Source organism: Lissotriton helveticus, chromosome 5_1 (assembly GCF_964261635.1).
Source record: "Lissotriton helveticus chromosome 5_1, aLisHel1.1, whole genome shotgun sequence".
NCBI classification, from domain to species: Eukaryota; Metazoa; Chordata; class Amphibia; order Caudata; family Salamandridae; genus Lissotriton; species Lissotriton helveticus.
This window is the reverse complement of record NC_136065.1, coordinates 2,098,293,667-2,098,313,521: the sequence shown is the minus strand read 5'-3', so window position 1 is coordinate 2,098,313,521 and position 19,855 is coordinate 2,098,293,667. Positions and strand designations below refer to the sequence as shown.

The following is a 19,855-nucleotide window of genomic DNA, read 5'->3' as shown; positions in this document are numbered from 1 at the left end:
CCATTGCCTGGATCGGAATGGTGTTGACAGCATTGACGACGAGGGATGTCTGTAAGAGGCACGCCTGTCCCACACATGACCCCATGGTTGACGCTGAGGCCAGGCACTTAGCGTGAGGATATCGCTTGGGAGAATAACGTAGCTGTGCAGCATGATGCAATGAGGAGTTTGGAAACAAACTCATTCCATGCTACCCCCTGAACTGTGATCAAAACGATGTTGGAGTTCCACCGCAGGACCTTCTGCACAGGGGAAACAGCAATCCAAGAAGAGTTAAGAACACCTGCTGTGGAAAGAGATTTCCTGCAACCTTCTGGAAATCAGTTGATAGACCTGAAGCCCACTGGGGCCCATGTCAGTCCATTCGTCATCACGGTAAGGAGGAAAACATATCCTTTTATTAAAGTATCTTTGGACAGGACTGGCAGGGAGGCAGGCAAACTGCAACTTACTCAATACTTTCAAATATTGACAATCAATTCATACATCACGGATTCCCTAACATTCTAAGCATCCTCCACCCATGCCCCCCTTTTAATTCCACTTAAGAACCCAACAGTAGTCTATACTTTTTAAAGAGCCTCTGGGACAACCTCATTCGGCCATTAACATTTTTTGCTCCAGAAGCCATGAGCTTGACACACTGTCAATCACATATTAAGTCAGCTCCAAGTTATGTTTTTTTTTGTAATACAATAATTACTGTATTCTTCACTCTTGTACTCTCTCAAAATAAGGCGTTAATAATGGCCTAGATGCCAGTGCCAAAAACGTCATGGGATTCGGCTATGATGGAGTGGTACCCTGGAGACATTCTATGCTTTTCCAGCATTTTAACACTTGCACATCTCTTCTAAAGTAACTGGAATAAACGAGCTGAGGAATGACATTGCATGTACTAGTTCTTATGGTCTCATATGATAAAAACTTGAGCTGTAAAAACAATCTCAATTTTGGCACATTAGTTCATGAAACAAATGTTGGCAGCAGCTAGTTTATGAGATAAGAATGTTCACATTGTTCTGAACACTTCTCTGGGCACTTCGCTGGCTGAGAGATGTTCTTTGCTTGGATTGGTTCCTATGCATTTTCAAAACCTCTTGTGACATTCATCTTCCAAGGCTCGGAATGTTTTATGCCTCCTGGCTCACAGCAGATAGCGTTGCTGTTTTACAGAGTTTAACTCCAGGGTCTACCATGAGCTTATAGGCGATTAGGTTCTCGATTTTTTAGGGGATTGCTGTATTAAACAGTTTAAAAATTCTTCATAGTGCTGTAAATGGTCCTGCCAAAGATTACTTAAATTATTGTTACATGGACGAGTGATAAGCAGACAGAGTGTTTGCTGCTAGTTTTTAGGTCTCGCCTGGCGACCGCAGAGCGAAAGCGCTGTCGCCAGCGAGATCTATTGTCACTGACTTGCCTCCCAAGAGAGACAGGAGATGGGCATGCGCAGGACGAACTGGAAATGTGAACGCGCGCGTTCACCACGTACAGTCACGCGATGTGCACATCTCCTGTCCCCCTTCCTCACGGCATCAAATACACCAAATGCCCAAGACGTGGCAGCACACTGGCGCTTAAAATAAAACATGCCCCCGATGGAGTGGCCCGCAACGGCGGGACCGCTCAGGACAGGCACTCGCTAGTGCCAGCATGCAGCCCCACTCACCGGGCTGCTGTGCAGACTCCATTTCCTGTCTTCTTGGCGGCCTGCGCGGGGTTCCCATGTGACGCCCTGCAGGGGCTCCCTCAGCATACGGGAGCCCTGCAGAAACAGACCTTGCCTCTCCACTTCACCAGGGCCCCCTCCTGGGACCCGGGACTTCTGAGGACTTCAACCGTTACCGCGGGTCTCTCCTTTCCTCATGGGAGCCCCGCATCAACGAGCCACACCAGCCTCTTCCGGCCGCGTCACAGGCCCCGCCCATGTCACGGGCAAGGATGCCTAACTTCCTGGTATGGCCCCCCGTGCCGCAACTTACCCTGGAGGCTGGCAGCGCGCGCATCGCGCACTTTCACTTTCCCTCTCCCCGTCGGCTCCACGGAACCAGCTTGTTTTCTATTTGTTAACGCATGCTAAGCACCGCTCTAGGGATTTTCACCCCTTTAGACATGGTGGGGGCGACGCTCGCTCGGAGAGTGAGGGCTTGTGTTGTGATGAGAGCAGTCGATAACCCCCCTAAGTACTTTAAACTTTTGTCCAGTGTCTGCACCTCAAGCTTCCTGTGAAAGGCTCCAGGCGTGAACAGTAAACGGGAGGGGAGGGATAGCTGGTTCTGTATTTTCTGGGAGTAGGCACGAGTTGAAGGTGAGTTTGAGCAAGGAAGGGGGAGAGCTCTAAAAAAAATAAAACTACACATTGTGAGCTGCCTTAGTGCATTAAGTAACAATAACTTCTTAACTAGCTCACCATCACCAGTGTGGAGTGTCTATGCGGTATTATCATCTTGCAGACTCAACTCGGCTATCATTGGACTAAAAAAGTTAAGTCAATCGTACTGAGAAACGAGTTTGTGTCCTGTAAGAGCTTACGCCTCAAAGCGTATCTCAGACAGTTTTCACTTGCTGTGTCTTATGCTCTGCTAGTTTGTTGTGACAGAGGCGCTTGCATGGTTGCTGCCTGTGACGTGCCGCTTTCTGCAGGGTGAAGTTAGGATTGATGATGTAAACATGCTTTATAGGTGCCTCAGCGTTTATTGAGGGGAGAGTAGTGCTACATAAATGGAATGAGGAAACTTGCATTGCAGCTGCCCGTGCTGTACCCCTTTTGTGTATGAGAAGAAATATTTCACGACTGCTGGCCTTGCTGTACATCATGTGCATCGTGTGCGCTATGCAAGCGCGAACTGCTGCTGTGTGCCATTTCTGCGTGAGGACGTCATGCACTGCTGCTGGCTGTTCTTCTGCAGTTATGTATGGCTTGGGAGTTTGTACTACTGCAGGCTATGCTACATCTGTTCTTTGTGTGCTTTAAGCTTGCACTGCTGCTGGCTGTGCTTCTGCAGTGTATGTAATGAGAGCTTGTTCTGCTGCTGGCTGTGCTTCTGCAGTTTATGTAATGGGAGCTTGTTCTGCTGATGGCTGTGCTTCTGCAGTTTATGTAATGGGAGCTTGTTCTGCTGATGGCTGTGCTTCTGCAGTTTATGTAATGGGAGCTTGTTCTGCTGATGGCTGTGCTTCTGCAGTTTATGTAATGGGAGCTTGTTCTGCTGATGGCGGTGCTTCTGCAGTTCTCAATATGATTGAAGCTTGCACTGCTGCTGCCTGCACCCATTTGATGGATATTTTTTTGTAAATATATACACGGGCGCTGCGCATAAGCACGGCGCTTGCTTAATTTCACTTGCACGGGCGCCGCACATGGTGTTATTGCACGGCACACATTAGATCATTATTTGTTTTCAAATATATGCACATGCTCTGAGAAAGCATTTACAATGCAATAGGTCTCGCATTTGCGAGAATTTGAGATATTGCCATTATAATTGACAGTGCCTCTTATTTGCGTGTTGGTTTAAAAAAACATAAATAAAAGGCTGTGCCATTTACAATGCCAATAGCTTAAACTCTCGCAAATGCGAGACATGAGACATAGTTTAAATGTGTCACATAATGTCAAGGATACTAGGGACAAACAGGAGAGTAATCTATTTGTTCATCTAATGAGTCTTGTTGTAGAGGACGGTTTCCTGACATGACTAAAAGGCACAGTTTTTTCAAGAGAGCTACGGCATTCATTGAACAATATTAAATTAAAATTCCAGGTTATGATTACTTCTAACCCTGAATGATGGCACACAAGGTTCTCAAACTCATCAGTGAAATGGTCACTGTTCGCCTTACGGATATCCAATTCTTGAAGGTATTGTTCCTTATAGCAATTATTTGCTTTTTTAGTTTTTGCTTCTCCGTCCTAGTTAATGGTTTAAAAGTTGAGTAAGTGAATGTGTGTGCCACAAGCCTGCTAATGCACTGCAGGAAAGAGGACATTTCACCAGGGGGCAACTTATATTGAACGCTACTCTGAATCCCATATCACTTTCAGTTTACCAAATGAAGGCAGCCACCATGCGGAAAACCTTAGTCTTAACATCATCTTCATTAACAGTATCAAAATATTTACAGAGCACTGAGATCTAACTGTTCGAAGACTAGACAATATCAGTCAAGCTAAAATGGTAAAGCTGTTAAAGCTCCTCTAAAATTCAATAGATGTTTCTGGCTTAGTTGTTTCAGAAGTGCAATCCCTAGATTGCTGGTCTAGATTTAAAAGCACAACAAACAGCTCTTGTACAGTGATTTTTGGTGTGTCTGAGAAGTTATTTATTGCTGGGTAAGAGTGTTTAACGAGTTATGAAGAGGTATCTAAGTTACTGGGGACAGACATCTAGAAGACTTGGTCTTGACTCTAACTCTTCCTTATACTAGCAACCAATTTGCAGCCCACATAGTTGAAGAAATGTGGTTGTACCATGAGATATTAGGAAATAATGTAACTGACAAATTTTGCAAGACATGGATTGTGGCCATGGTTTCGTATGTTATTCGTTTGACAGTCCATAGACCTCTAAAATCATCTTTATATAGCGCAAAGCACCGTAAGTATGACAGCGATTTACATAGAACAAACAAGTAACAATTAACAGTAATTTATCATTTGAGGGTAGATTCACATGTTAACCAGTAAAGCTGGTTAATAACAATCAGCGTCTGAAGTGGATAGTCGCAATCAATGGGTGAGTATCCTTTGGAGAAGATAACAGTCCTCAGGCATCAGAAGGTGGCGCTCAATGACAGATATCTTTAGTTAGACAGATTCAAAGAGATGGGATTTTAGGTGTTTTCTAAGGATGTCAGAGTTGGTTTTACTCTCGGGTAGTGCGTTCTACAGGAGTGAGGTAGAACTCTGAGCTGAATGTGTGTGGTTTGAAAATCAGACAGTTTGAGCAACATGGTTGTTTTTGCTCTTGGGTTCTCTGGTGCCCTCTGACTTTTTGAGTATGGCAGCATGACAGGAGTGGATGTGAATGGCTGTGTTGGCAAACCTGAACTTTATTCTGGCCTTGATGTGAAGCCAATGCAACTCAGAAAGGAAGGGTTTGATGCCCTCAATTTTTTTTGAGGGGTAGTTTTCAGCAGCAAGAAGGCTACTGATTTGAGAATTTGAGTGGATAATAGAGGTTCAGCCTCAAAAAGGTATGCAGGTAAATACATTGCTGTAATGCTTATTTAAAAAAAGAGTTACAGATATTTTTGAGTCAAAGGTTGAGAAGTCCGGGATGTTCAGGTTGTGAATTAGATCTAGACAGAATGGCTTCTTGAACCACAGAGAGAAAACAAGGAATTCATTTTTTTCTGGTTTGAATTCAGGCGTTTTCTGACATCCATCCTTGAATCTTCAGTAGTAAAGGGTGTTAAGTGTGAGCAGAGCGTAAAGTGAGAATGTCCTTCGCCGAACAGGTTTCAAGGTAAATGTGTGTGTAGTTCACATATTGGTGGACGGACACCTCAATTTCTTAGGCAGCTTTTGGACACAAAGTGTGTGCCAGAAAGGAACATTGTAGGGTACTGCAGACAACTGGAGGAGGCTTTCATACTTTATTGCCATACTTGGCTGCTTGAGAGCTATTTGATAGATAGGATTTGAGCCACTTGAGAACAAGGCCTTATGCACCTAATGATGATCAGGTTAGGAGATCAAACATGTGTGGCAAAGGTGTCAAACGAGGCATTAAGGTCAAGGAGTACAAGAAGGCACAAGTCACCCCCATCAGGAATACAATGGAATATGTTGAGGATTTTGAGTGAAGCGGTTTCTACCCTTGACAACCTATTAATAAAGACAGATGACTTGCGAGTAGGTTGTAGTTGGAAGGAACACTATGGTAGAGATTGGGTTTCTTCAGCAAATGGATGATTGGACCTACTTTAATGTGTTATAAGGGTGAAAATGGAAGAGTGTAGCATGTGAGTAGTTCCTGGGTAAGCTTTTCCTTCACCTGAAAAGGATGCAAGGAAATGCTTATCAAAAGCATGTCTGAATAAGATGCATCATTATACCTCATAACATATACATAACGCTCCCAGCAAAGAAACTGAGTGGGTTGTCTTTTGCACTATGAGCTAAAGGAAAGTCATAAAGTATTATACTATTTTTTGCATCTGTCTAAACTATTCGCTCTTAGAAACACCAAGTTAGTAGAGAAAAGGTTGAAAAGATAATACATAATACAAAGATATTTCAACGCTTAAGCTTCTAAGTTTGCAGATAAAAAAAATATGTAATACACCTCTCCTCAATCTACAGAGAGGTTATTTCACTAATGAGAAAGACTAAGGATGCTGGCCCGGGCAAGCTACAGAAGGCCTCAGTACTGGAAGTATTGTGATGTAATGGTTATTGGAAACAGAAATCTCTTCGTGATTAGAATTATTTTCTAGACAGGTAAGTGGATGAATGGGAGGAATCAAACATTGACTGGTCTATGAGGAAGATATCCCACAAGTGAATATTACCACCAAACCCATGCTGCTGGCATTAGGAGGGAGGCAAAGAAAGCTTTTTGACAAATTCAAATCAACAATACGAATTCTTTTTATGTTGCCTTATTATCCCAAATGGTTTCAAATGATGGTGCCATTAACATGTGCATTACGCTCTAGGGGCCCAGACTGGAGATTACAGGTAAATGAGAGGTGGCACACTGTGTCCCTGAACGCGAATGAAGGAACGCACTAGATGGTGTTGAAATGTTTATGTTCACACAAGAGACAGACGGGATTCCCTATGCACTGGCCCTTCCGTTGTGGGGTTTACCTGACAGTAAGGGTTTATTGACACTTCACAATCTGCGCTCCTGGGCAGAAGCTGGAGGTGTCAGGTTTACCTGAATTTGAATAAAGCCCATGATGCACCGTATATATCTCCCTTGTTGTAAGTCCTTCTCAAACACTGGCAGGCCAGAAGTACAGGAACATGCTTATATGGTTCAATGCACCAATATAAGGGGGTGACCCTACCCGCACTGAGAGAAAATTGAGAGAACAATGTTGGACAAAAATTGACAGATGCTTAATGGGCGCAGTGCTTACACTCTGTTAAGTGCATCTCTGTTATTACACAACTAAAATATGTGCAATTCAACTATTGCCGCCGTACTTGACTCCCAAGCAGATTGGTGGTATGTTCCTCGGTGCTTCTCACACGAGCCCAAGAGGCACAGAGGAGGATGCAGTTTTTACCACATGGTGTGGGTATGCCCAACCATTAGTGGTTATTGGGATGAGGTGTTGGCGCATATCTTGGAACTAGCGGGCAGACAGATACTTAAAGAGGCTACACACTGTTTGCTGGGGTTGGTGACACGCACAAAAAAGATTTATAGTTCTTTCCTTAGTACTCGACAGATGGCGCATTGCCATGTCTTGGAAGTCCCCCTCTGCAGCACCAAAGGGGGTATGGCTTACAAACCCAAAGAAGGGGATATATGCTGAGGTGGACTCATTTAAAAGCAGCTTTGTTAATGCGAGATTCTCATGATCTGTATACTGGGACGTGTATTTGAGATAGGTATAGGCTCAGGCGAAGGAAAGACCAGCTTGAGGTGCGCCGGCGCCTTGGTGAACAGTGGATGAGCTGGTGGCGCTCACAACCGCAGTACAAGTAGACCGTTGGTGCTGTTGCCAGAAAGTGGTATAATAAGCTCCTTAAGTTTACAATCATGACCGTTATAGAGAGCTGGGTAACCTCTGCACACCCCACGCCCACACTCCATTGGAAGTCCCATTTGCTATCTCGCTGTCGTCTGCTGAAAAGTTGTTTATATCTTTCTCATGATCTGTAAAACTTTAGTATTCTTCTAGGTATTTGTCTGTTTGTATTACACTGCATCACATTATAATAATAACTGTTGTAATCCTCACATTAGGAGGACATGTTGTAGTGTAACTGCACAGTTATGCATATCGAAAAATGGCATCAAATAGCCTGATGTACAAATATTGTGACATGTATTTTAACAACAAGCGTGGATTATTGCGCACCGCCTTTGTACTAATAGGTCGGGTTCTAAAATTCCTATTTGGAATGGTCGCAATATGACCTACCTCATGAATATTAATGAGGTAGATTTCAAATTGTGACCTACTCTAATTGGAAGCCATCACGAAGATGGGGCCTGCTAGATTCAGCAGCATACCGTCTGTGATCGCATTTTATAACTTTTTTTTTTTACGCAGCCAATTTTCAATAAAGGAAACGGGCTGCATGTAAAAAAAAAATCACTTTTTTTTCTCGAAAGTTTGGTTTGACAGTTGTCAGTGGAACCTTGGACCACAGCCTACTCCCTAATTTTTTATTTCCCCCACAAAATAGAAGCGATCCAATGGGACTCATTCTCTTTTATGAATGGTTTGCCACCCCAACAAGGGAGAAAGCACATTTTCATTGTTTTGCAAACGGATTTGAGTGAGAAAATATTGATACTTCTGTTAAAGAATCACTTATTGTGTAGTTCCTAGGAGTCTCCCAGGACCTGCGCGTTTTGGATGACCTAAACTGAGGGCTTTGCATCCCAACCGATTTCTGACACCCCCACAGGATATGTCAGCCGTTAGACCAGTTAGCTCTACAGTACCACTACCACCCCCCTGTATCGTACAGTGGCGTAGGTAGTCTCTGGCAACCACTGAACATGACAACCCTGATTCCTCATGGATCGTGGAAAACAGTACAGTACTTTTCGCTCAGACATTCATGCTTGCTTTCTCTCAATTTATTGGTCCAGCGACAGCCTTGTGTAAAACATATGTGCTGCGACAATTAGGAAACAGAAGCATACGAAAGAGATTGCTAGTACCAAAATCGTAAATAGTAGATACATTTCTACTATAGTGCTAATAAGATGAACAGAAGCAGTTCAGACACAAACAGTAGCACTTGTATATTCCTAAAATGTGTGCCCTAAGTAATGTGCTAAAATATACCTAGCCTAACCTGGATGTGTAGGTGTATATGTGTATAGATATGTATATCTTGCCAAGAAACCTCTAGGGATGAACCATCTCCTCACCTGCTGGTTGGGAACGGAGGATGACAACCCGCAAGGGATGTCAGACCGCTGTGTGCCGAAGATTCGGCATGCAGGACCCAGTCTCAACCTGGAAAAAATTATCTTCTAATTTGTAGCGGGGTGAGGGTCTTTTATACTAAAGTGGTCACTGCATGGTTTTTTTCTAGAACCAATATATTTTTAAAGCAATCATGGATGTTTTGCAAACAATCATAAATGTTTTTGAAAACAATCACCAATGCTTTTCTAAACAATTGCGACCATACACAGCTGGCTTTGGGCCAAGGATGAAAAAAAGTGGTGACCCTTATACAGAATAAATCTGCTGTGCCTGGGGACATTTATGTACGTCAGGTACAAGGATTCTGATAGAACACCAAGAGTCTGGTGTCGAGGAGACAGGAGCAAGCTATTAGGTAAAAGGTCACCTGTTTGGAATCGTTATAGTTGTGTGGATGGGATACTGTATGTAAAACGGGGTAGACATGATGGGACTATCATAAAAGACATCACACTCTGTGTGATGTTGAGAACACACCCAGATCAAATAGCAGCTTCTTATTGAGTCACACGTTTTAGGAGTCAGTAATAATTTAAGGATTTGTATATATTAAAAAAAATGTTTTTTTACAGTCGCTAAGGCTAAAGGATCAATGCTGGTAATGTAGTCACTAACATTCTGGGGGCTACAAAGATAACCGCTAACATTTCAGTTAACCTTACGCATTTTCACATACGCTGCACTGAAGTGGTCTTACAGATCATGTTTCATTCCAATTGCTCTAGAGCCAAAAGGAATCTATCATGAAATGTCAACTGATATGATCGTGTCAAGCAACAAACCATAAAGGGAATCATCTTGCACACACCATTCTTAGCATCACCTCAATATCTCTTGGGTGTCAGATCAAACCTGAGAAGGCAGATGTTTTAGTTCAACACAGTTTTGGAGAGGCCTTTTCCTTGAGATGCATAATGTCAACAAAAGTTAATACCCAGCAGGTAGGGTGCCCCGCAGGAAATATTGGCAACAGATCAATATATTCCTTGTCAAAGTAGGTTTAACAGGCAATCAAGTCAAAGACGGAAGAGAATGTTTCCACTCTGGCTGTATTAAACACAGTACTCAACACTAAAAAGAAAATTTCCATAAAGACAGGGTTACAGTACCAGCTTCTGCAAGCAAAATTAGACTGTTTTCTCAGCCCTGTCCAAAAAAAAAAATCAAACACAAAAAAACCTCTAATCAAATATGGAATGTTCAGTTTTCCAAAATCCAAGAGATCATTGGCCACTGCGAAGATTAAATATAAGTGATCATTTATGCATAGCTTCTTTTGTATATTTAGCACTGGAATTGGGATTTGAAAACAAACTAAGTAGATACACTAAACACGTTGTTCTTACCTTTCTGCATTTTGTATTCCTGAGGTATTCACATACACAGCTTCAAGATATTTTTCTGTGATAAAATTAAAAATAAGACTTTATGAAGCAACACTTATTAAAAACAGAAAGCAGTTTAATGAAAGACTATTATTAAAGCTGGGAGCATAACGCAATGTATTTATATATTTACATCAAGTTACAGACACAAGCATCGGTCCCCTAGCGAATGATCAAGAGAATAGAGAGATGAGATGGAAATATAAGAAAGTCAAAATTCACAAACTTGTCAGCTGTCACCATGACAAATGGATTGAATAGTGATATGCAAAATTATGTTGATATCATTCTCAAAATGTTGTACATATTCAACACTGTGATGCAAGAAAAATACATGTTTTGTAAAGCAGTTTGTAGAAAATAGTGTTTTTGTCACCACAGTTTTTCCCTTACTGCATGTTTTCTTGAACCGTAAATAGAAAACCATGGCACAGTATTGGCTTTGGTATATGTTTTACAATTACCTTCAAGCATTTTTTTTTAAATGCCGAAAGAACATTTTGATTGGCACATTCTGGAAATGTGTACATTCTGGAAACAAAATGAACACATTTACAAAAAGAGGAAATTACATGATATTACGCCCAACAGCAATAAAAAAAAAACATACATACATATATATATGTATTTCCCGGATTCTTGTGAACCGACGTGGATGGATGGATGGAAATATGTGTATATATATATATATATATATATATATATATATATATATATATATATCCACGTCGGTTCACAAGAATCCGGGAATTGCAGCGCTCACCATGGGGGCAGCTCCCTGCGGCGGAACCACGCCGCTATCACATTCAATCACAATCCTTCACACGAAGGACAAGCATTTGCAATGCAATAGGTCTCGCATTAGGAAAGTTTGAGCTATTGGTATTGTAAATGACAATTTTTTTATTTATGTGTTGGTTTTGAAAATAGCAAAATGAATAGTGTCGTCATTTACAATGCCAATAGTTTTAAACGTTCGCAAATGTGACACCTATAGCATTTGTAATGCAATAGGTGTTGTATTTACGTGACTTAGATGTATTGATATTACAAATAAAAATGGCTTATTTTTTTAATAATTAATACTTAAATAAAAGTTATTGTAATTTATAATGGTAAATGCTTTTGTAAATAACTTTTGTGAAGATTATGTTCATTGTATTTTATTGTGACGAAAATCCAAGAACAGAAGTGAAATATTAACATATTTTTGTGACATTTGTAATAAAGCTTGAAACATTGAGAAAACATATTTGAACCAGTTGTTGTTGAATGGCTGCACATATTGATGCTGTGGTGGCGCTGACTAATGTGGTGGTGGCGACGAGTGATGCTGAGGTGCCCCTGAGTGATGCTGCGGTGGTGCTGAGTGATGCTGTGGTGATGCGATAGATAGATAGAGTGAGGGCGATAGATAGAGGGAGGGCGACAGATATATAGAGTGTTATGTGGCACTGAGTGGTATTTGGAGTGTATGTTCCATTGCAGAGTGTGTGAGGGTGCAGAGTGTGAGGGTGCGCAGGGTGTGAGGGTGCGCAGAGTGTGAGGATGCGCAGTGTGTGTGAGGGTGCGCAGTGTGTGTGAGGGTGCGCAGTGTGTGTGAGGGTGCGCAGTGTGTGTGAGGGTGCGCAGTGTGTGTGAGGGTGTGCAGTGTGTGTGAGGGTGCAGTGTGTGTGAGGGTGCAGTGTGTGTGAGGGTGCAGTGTGTGTGATGGTGCAGTGCAGTGTGTGAGGTTGCAGTGTGTGTGAGGGTGCAGTGTGTGTGAGGGTGCAGAGTGTGTGAGGGTGCAGAGTGTGCAGTGTGTGTGAGGGTGCAGTGTGTGAGGGTGCAGTATGTGAGGGTGCAGTGTGGGCAGTGTGTGTGAGGGTGAAGTGTGTGTGAGGGTGCAGTGTGTGCAATGTGTATGTGTGTGAGTGTGCAGTGTGTGAGTGTGCAAGAGTGCAGTGTGTGCAGTGTGTGTGATGGTGCAGTGCAGTGTGTGAGGGTGCAATGTGTGTGATGTTGCAGTGTGCAGTGTGTGTGAGGGTGCAGTGTGTATCAGGGTGCAGAGTGTGAGGGTGCGGTGTGTGCAGTGTGCGTGAGGGTGCAGTGTATGAGGGTGCAGTGTGTGCAGTATGTGAGGGTGCAGTGTGGCCAGTGTGTTTGAGTGTGCAGTGTGTGTGGGTGCAGTGTGTGTGTGGGTGCAGTGTGTGTGAGGGTGCAGTGTGTGTGAGGGTGCAGTGTGTGCAAGGGTGCAGTGTGTGCAGTGTGTGTGATGGTGCAGTGCAGTATGTGAGGGTGCAGTGTGTGTGATGCTGCAGTGTGTGCAGTGTGTGTGAGGGTGCAGTGTGTGTGAGGGTGCAGTGTGTGTGAGGGTGCAGTGTGTGAGGGTGCAGTGAGTGAGGGTGCAGTGAGTGCAGTATGTGAGGGTGCACTGTGGGCAGTGTGTGTGAGGGTGAAGTGTGTGTGAGGGTGCACTGTGTGCAGTGTGTGTGGGTGCAGTGTGTGAGGGTGCAGTGTGTTCAAGGGTGCAGTGTGTGCAGTGTGTGTGCAAAAAAATGAGAAAGGGGTGTAGAGAAATGAAAATAAGGAGGGTGAAAGAGAGGGGAGCTTTGACAGAAGAGAACAAGCATTGCTAGAGCAATGCTTTAGGTCAAGAACTAAAAAACCTGCTCTGTGCAGGAATACTGTAGTGACAGGCGGTCACACAGCCATCACCTACGCTTTCATCCTGTGCTTGAACTGGCAATTGGTGCTTGCCTTCTACCTTTTCCTTACTCTTATGTCACAATGTATTCAAGGTGGTACTAGATTCACGGCAGGACCGAAACACAAGAATCAGGTAATATTAGGTTTACTTCCGTCAGGTACGTCTGTTTGGTGCACCAGCCGTTAGGACGATAGTTTGCGGCACATTAACATAGAGAAGGTACTGTGACTCAAATATTTAAGTGGGCCGGGTTCTGCCGGTGTTCAGCACCGGCAGTTATTAAAAGCAGGTACCTAGACGAGTTCCTTACCGGCTATCTATTTTTACCCTCAGGGTGAAGAAAAAAAAAGTAATTGCTTTTGACGCAATTTCAAAGAGATTAATTTTTCAGTTTTATATAGCTCAAACTTGGAGCGCTTCACATGAGCAGCGGTTACATTGCACAGGGACATTTTTTTTTAATCACAGGAGGTCAGGTTCAAACCTGATCTCAGCATGAAGGTCGGCTGCACTATCGTCAAGCCACAACCTTGCCCACAAGAACTAAACCATTATCAAATTATACACAACGAAGTCATAGTTGTTACTTATTTATCTCATGAAACTTACAACTACTGACAAAGCCAATGGTGCTCTTGTTGCAGGAGGAGTAATGTTATTTGTGATAAATATCTGGATGATACAATTACAGCGGCCACGATCCTATGAGAGGCCCCCAGTTAAAGCCTCCTGTGACTGACAGGGCGGCCAAGTTCACTTCCCAGACCCCACTGGGAGCAGGCCCGGTCTGTGGTACGCATCGCAGAGTCCAAACTTCGGTAAACTCCTCTCTGCTCGCTCTGTCCTTGCCAGCCCCATGGTTTAACCACCGGAAAGCTTTCGCTATCGAAATGTTATGTTGTTATGTTATGTTACGTTACAGGCACTTTTATAGCGCACGGCTGCCCCAGCCAAGGGGCGTCCCGGCGCTTCCAAGGGTAACAAACACAACACCGCAGCTACGGAAAAAGAAAGCACTACAAGAAGGCTAGACTAAATGAGAAAAAAGATGGGTTTTAATAGCCCTCCTGAACTGCAGGAGCTCATCTATTTCACGGATATGGAGCGGAAGGGAGTTCTACAATTTTGCGGCCAGTACCCTAAATGACCGACCGCCGGCTCTACATAGCCTGAACCGAGGGACAGTTAACATATTCTGTCCCAACGATCTCAAGTTTCGGGCAGGGACATAGGGCACCAAGAGATTCCAAAGATTCTGGGGGGAGGCCAGCTTGAGGATCTTAAAAGAAAGGCACAAGGTCTTAAAGTGGATCCTCTGTGCCACACGCAACCAGTGTAGCGAACGGATGGTACTATCTGCAGAACAGAATCTAGGTAAGCCCACCAGGGCTCTGGCTGCGGCGTTCTGGACACATTGCAACCGAGTGATCTCTGCCTGATTGGCTCCCAATAGGAGCGAGCTGGCATAATCAAGCCGAGAAAGAATAGAGGCCTGTATAACCAGCTGCCTAGTGGATGGATCGAAAAACCTCAAAATCGGTCTTAAGCCTTGCAGGATGCCAAAGCAGATGGCCGCCACTTTTTTAGTGTGTCCAGAAAAGCTAAGGGCAGGATCCAGCCATACCCCCAGGTTTTTTAGCTCCAGGACAGGAATGGGGGTCGCACCCAGCTCAGGGGGCCACCATATGTCACCCCAAAGGTCAGCCCGCTTGCCAACAACCATGACCTCAGTTTTTTGGGCGTTTAACTGGAGACAGTTGGTATTCATCCAGCTGGCCACTGCAGAGAGTCCATTCCGGAATCTGGGGGCATCAAGGTCGGAGTCACCACTTAGGACGACCGCCAGCTGAGTGTCGTCAGCATACGAGACCATGGTAATGCTCCATTGCTTGACGACACCTGCCAGCGGCCTCACATAAAGATTAAATAATGTGGGACTCAACGACGAGCCCTGTGGCACACCCAGCTGCAACGGATGGGACTTGGACTGAAATAATTCCACAGGTCATTAAGACACGAAATCAAAGGTTAACAGGGACAGCAGGTAATGCGGCTGTAAAAGCTGGCCATTACTCGAGCCCATTAAAGGCGCGCGGGCCCCAGATGATAAAGCGGCGCCCCCCTCCTGGCCCTTATGAAATAACAGAGGAGCGGATCGATGTAGCTCATAAAGGCCCGCGCGGTGCCAGCAATGGATGTGGGCGTCACGCATTGACGGAGCAGCGGTGACCGGGGGTCTGAGGTAATGCACGACGCTCCGTCCACCGAGTGTACTGGCCGAAGGGCTCTGGGAGTAGGGGGAGCAAGATTCTCAGAATTAGTAATGGGGACCCAAGTTAGAGCCGTGCCAGGGCCCAGGGCGTAACAAAGGCCCATGCACGGGGGAAGGGGGCAGAGGCAGGCTTACCCATACTGGGGGGGCACGCTCAGCCCCACTTATGTGAGTTGGGGGGCCGTCAGCATATCTTGCACTGTGGTGGGGGCTCACGTTTTGTTCCGCCGCCACTGAGCCGTGTACTGGCGGACAGTGAGCAAAATGAGCTCAAAGACTTACTCTAGGCAGCTCTGGGGCCTCGGGAGGGCGTCGGGGGAGTGGGCGTGTTCCAACAGAAAAAAAAACTATTGGTCAAATTCTGCATTCTAAAGTACAATTTGACATACATGGTTAAACTAGCCGAGATTAGATTGAGATCTTGCATCGCCGGGCGCAAAATCGAAACCGCTGTGCGGGCGTACGAGACGCCGTCGTCGTGCATATGCACGTCGGCCTTCCCTGCGAAAGCTGTGCATCGCGGAGAAGACACGCCGAGCCTGCTGCCGCCGAGAGTGACCCGAGGCGGAGGAAGAGGGACACGCGAAAATAGCCCGGTGAGTGAGGGGGGGGGGAGGTGTAGAGGGAGGGGATGTGTGTGTGTGTGTGTGTGCGCGGGCGGTTCTCTATGTGTGTGCGTGCGCGCGTGTCTGCTTACAAGGAGCCATGGGAGACAGGAAACGCGCGCGACCTGATCCGTTTACGTGCGTGCACATGTCTTGTCTCCTGTCTCCCTTGGCTGCTTGTAAGCAGAACTGATTGCAATAGGGTCTCGCAGCGACGATCGCTTCGCGATCTGTACGCATGTGCGAGACCTAAAAAACGAGGCGCCCAGCCAGTAATTTCCACAGCTGTTTGATTTTAATCAAAAGATCCTTCTACAGGGTTCAAAGCGATCGATCTACGAGTTTCGGTGTTACAAACGCCTTGGTCACGATCGTGACCAAGGTGTTTGTAACACCGAAACACGTTTTTCCTTCGTGTGAAGGATTGGAGCTCGTTTTTGTTCTCCAAGGAATTGGATTCTCTCCTACCCACCAACGTTGCCGACGACGCCAGGGATGCTGCCAGGAGCAGCTCGTGACTTCACGGGGAGCCATTTGCACTGACAAGTAGACTCACAGCCCGGCTGAATCGTTGACGCAGGTTGGGAGCGTTAAGGGGACCCAGGGAGGCCTTAACTCATCATTTCTGTCTGGCCTGCTCAACTCCATACAACGCGCCTTTCCCCAGTAATTTTGCTCACGGCACCCACAGCCCGAAAAAATTGCATTCTGGGACTTGGAGTTTCACATGGGTCGCAGTGGCAGCGCGACCATGTGACTTGGGGCTGAACTTTGACCCTCCAATGGGGGAAGAGCACAGGAGACCTAAAAGGCGGGGGCGGAGCTACAACCGGACTTACAGCGGCATCTGAGGAAGGCCACAGTGCCGAAATGCATCATGCCCATGCTGTTTCTTAATAAAGGCTTTCTCTGCTGTCCCCGATGTGGCCTCTCACCTTCTGTATTCGGAGTGGTGTGAATTGGATATGGATAGATAGATAGATAGATAGATAGATAGATAGATAGATAGATAGATAGATAGATAGATAGATAGATAGATAGATAGATAGATAGATAGGATAGATAGATAGATATGGGATAGTATGGGACCAAGTTAGTGGGCTTGAAAGATGACTGGGTTCATTTTCAGAATGGTTGATGGTAAGTCTCCCCTGCTGATACAGTGGCATCAAAATAACTTGCTAATGAAGCTGGATTACAACATGTAGCAGTGAGTCATTAAAGTAAATGGGTGTTTGGAAGGTGGATCTGTCAAGTGTTCTCCAAGTTGAAAAGAAAACTGTCCATGCCACCAGCATTAAACATCAGGCCTGGTACCAACGGGAGGAACAGATGCGTTATCATCAATGTTTAATGCACCAAAGACTGTAATAAAATGTTCCCAAAGGGGAGACTTGCATGGTGTGAATAAAAAGTAATCCTAGTTTACCTAAACGAAAGCTTTTTCAGTATCAATATTCATATGCTTCGATGCTGCACAGCTCCGTTTGAGCGATACAACTGGACACATGCATACACATCAGTAGAGACTTTAAGACAGGCCCTACATCTTGGGAACAAATAAATACATGAGCGATACAACTGGACACATGCATACACATCAGTAGAGACTTTAAGACAGGCCCTTCATCTTGGGAACAAATAAATACATGTCCTATGATTAGTAATAGAAAATGAAAATCTCACTTAGAGAAGTCCAGCCATGGAGGGATGGATGATTAGGGAATCCAAATACTGTATCACGGTTTAGCATCTATATTTTTGCTAACATCTTTGCATCCATTGCGAGAAGCAAGATAGGTAATAAATTAGCGAAATTGGGATAGTCCCTTACAAATTCAGGAATTTAGTAAATAAGAGTAGTAGAAATATCTTAATATAAACCTCACAAAGAGTCAGTAATAGCAGTTCACGCAACTGGTTAAAACTCATCAGAAAAGCCATCTAGACCAAGAGCCTTGCATGTGATTCTACCCCGGATGTTTTCAAAATCTGTTGGGAAACTCAGTATCCTTGAAGAAAGAAAAATAATCTTAATTGATGACTTTAGTATTGTATTGGGTAACTCAAACTGCACAGCTTACCATCAGTCACAGAACTAGCTTATTACTACTGTAGATAGCCATGATAATGACTGCGTCACTCAAATCATAGTAAATTATTCATTTTACCTGTTCCTTTGTCCTGCTTACCAAACTAGACTAAGTTGAGAGATACCCTGCCCTGTGGTGATTGAGGTACAGTGCTCTTTGAGATACATTCTGGTGTGTGGGTTAAGGTATGCTGTGTCCTACATAGGGTGAAACAGTCCCTATTCTGTAGTGTGGGTTAGAAGAAGCCCTGTAATCTTTAGATTGAGATGCATTTTATGTTGTAGCGGTGAGAAACACTATTTGCTGGGTAGGTTGGGAGATACCAGGTGATGTACGAGTTGACAGATACACAATGGAGTACACACTGTGCAGCATAGACTGTCTGATACACTATACTACCTGGGTTTTGGTGTTCTGCATTGGGATGGAAAGATTGTTTCCAGTTTTATTTGGGTACGTCAAGATAATACAGTTGAACTGAGTAACTCTATGCAGAAAACTACTGGACTAGGCCTGTTGGACGTTTACTGTTGGGTGCATTTTTATAGGGAGGGAGTGATATATCTAAGAAAGTAATGCATATGAGTTTTTGGACGTCTTGCATATGGTTAATGTGCAGTGTATCAGGTGAGTGGTGTGTTGTCCTTTTTGAGCTTCATATGGAAGGAAGGTATGTTGTGTGCAATAATGCTGTAGAGTTGATGCCTGCCCACAGAGAGAGTGGAAGGGAATGCTTAAAGGAACAGCCTGTTAGCTCTTAGTGGCTTGTGTAACAACCAACTTATTTACTCTCCTGGAACAGGATATATACTCTCTTGCATCGCTTCTGGAACCAAAATATCTCAAAAACTAATAAAGACATTTGTACAAAACCACAAAAAGCACACTTTCTGTGTAAAGTTCTACTTTCTTGCCCAGTTTAGTTTAAACCCGTTCAGTAGTTTTAGGTTGTAGTGGAAAGTACAACTGTCTATGGCAGATTGAAAGGCAAACACCCTCTCCCTTATGTTTTTCCACATCAGAAAGATCTGCATGAAACTGGGCATGCTAAAACGTAGCTGTATACGCTAAGCTAGATATCGTGCAAGTCAATCCAATAGCACAATAAGCAAAGCACTAAATAGGTATACTTTCGGTCTTTTTTTGAGACAGTAGGATTTACAATTTTGATATAAGAACAGTCAATATATTGGGCTACTGAGCCACCTTTTCACCCTGCAACCTCAAATATGTAACTTCTGTATCGCACAAAAATCCTTCTGTTGGCAAGGACCATCTGCGGCAGGCCAGCAAATATCATGAAGTTAATCTGAGATTTGGATAGTCTGCAGGCTAAATCAGTAACTGTGGACACCACTAGACATAATTGCATACATCTTTAATTTAACATAGGGTATCTCAGTTATGCTCATACAAAGTCATGCTGTGAAAGTACCCAGTCATGCACTGACATGAACCAATGCTTTCTTCAGTGAAGCAGCCTTCTTAGCTTAGACATTATTCTGAATTCACTGAAGGCCATGAAAGAAATAGGCTCCTTTCCAACCCAACCCATGGTGAAGGGTCCTGGGGCAATCTAGAAAAGAACCCTCATTAAAATGAGTCAATTGCAGAGTTTTCAACAACAGAACAATTATTGTTCCATTCATTTTAGACCATGTCATTTTGGAAACACT

At 44.2% G+C, this 19,855-nt stretch overlaps 1 protein-coding gene across 1 annotated transcript in view; it reads right to left on the bottom strand.

Annotated features, from left to right (window-relative positions):
- The window catches only part of ZBTB34 (zinc finger and BTB domain containing 34), a 140,096-nt gene that overhangs the window by 45,028 nt on the left and 75,213 nt on the right, over positions 1–19,855 (bottom strand). Inside the window, exon 2 of the mRNA XM_078646107.1 lies at positions 10,482–10,536. Within this exon, the coding sequence (XP_078502233.1) occupies positions 10,482–10,491 (10 nt within the window). The 5' untranslated portion in view covers positions 10,492–10,536. The remainder of the gene's footprint in view (positions 1–10,481; positions 10,537–19,855) is intronic.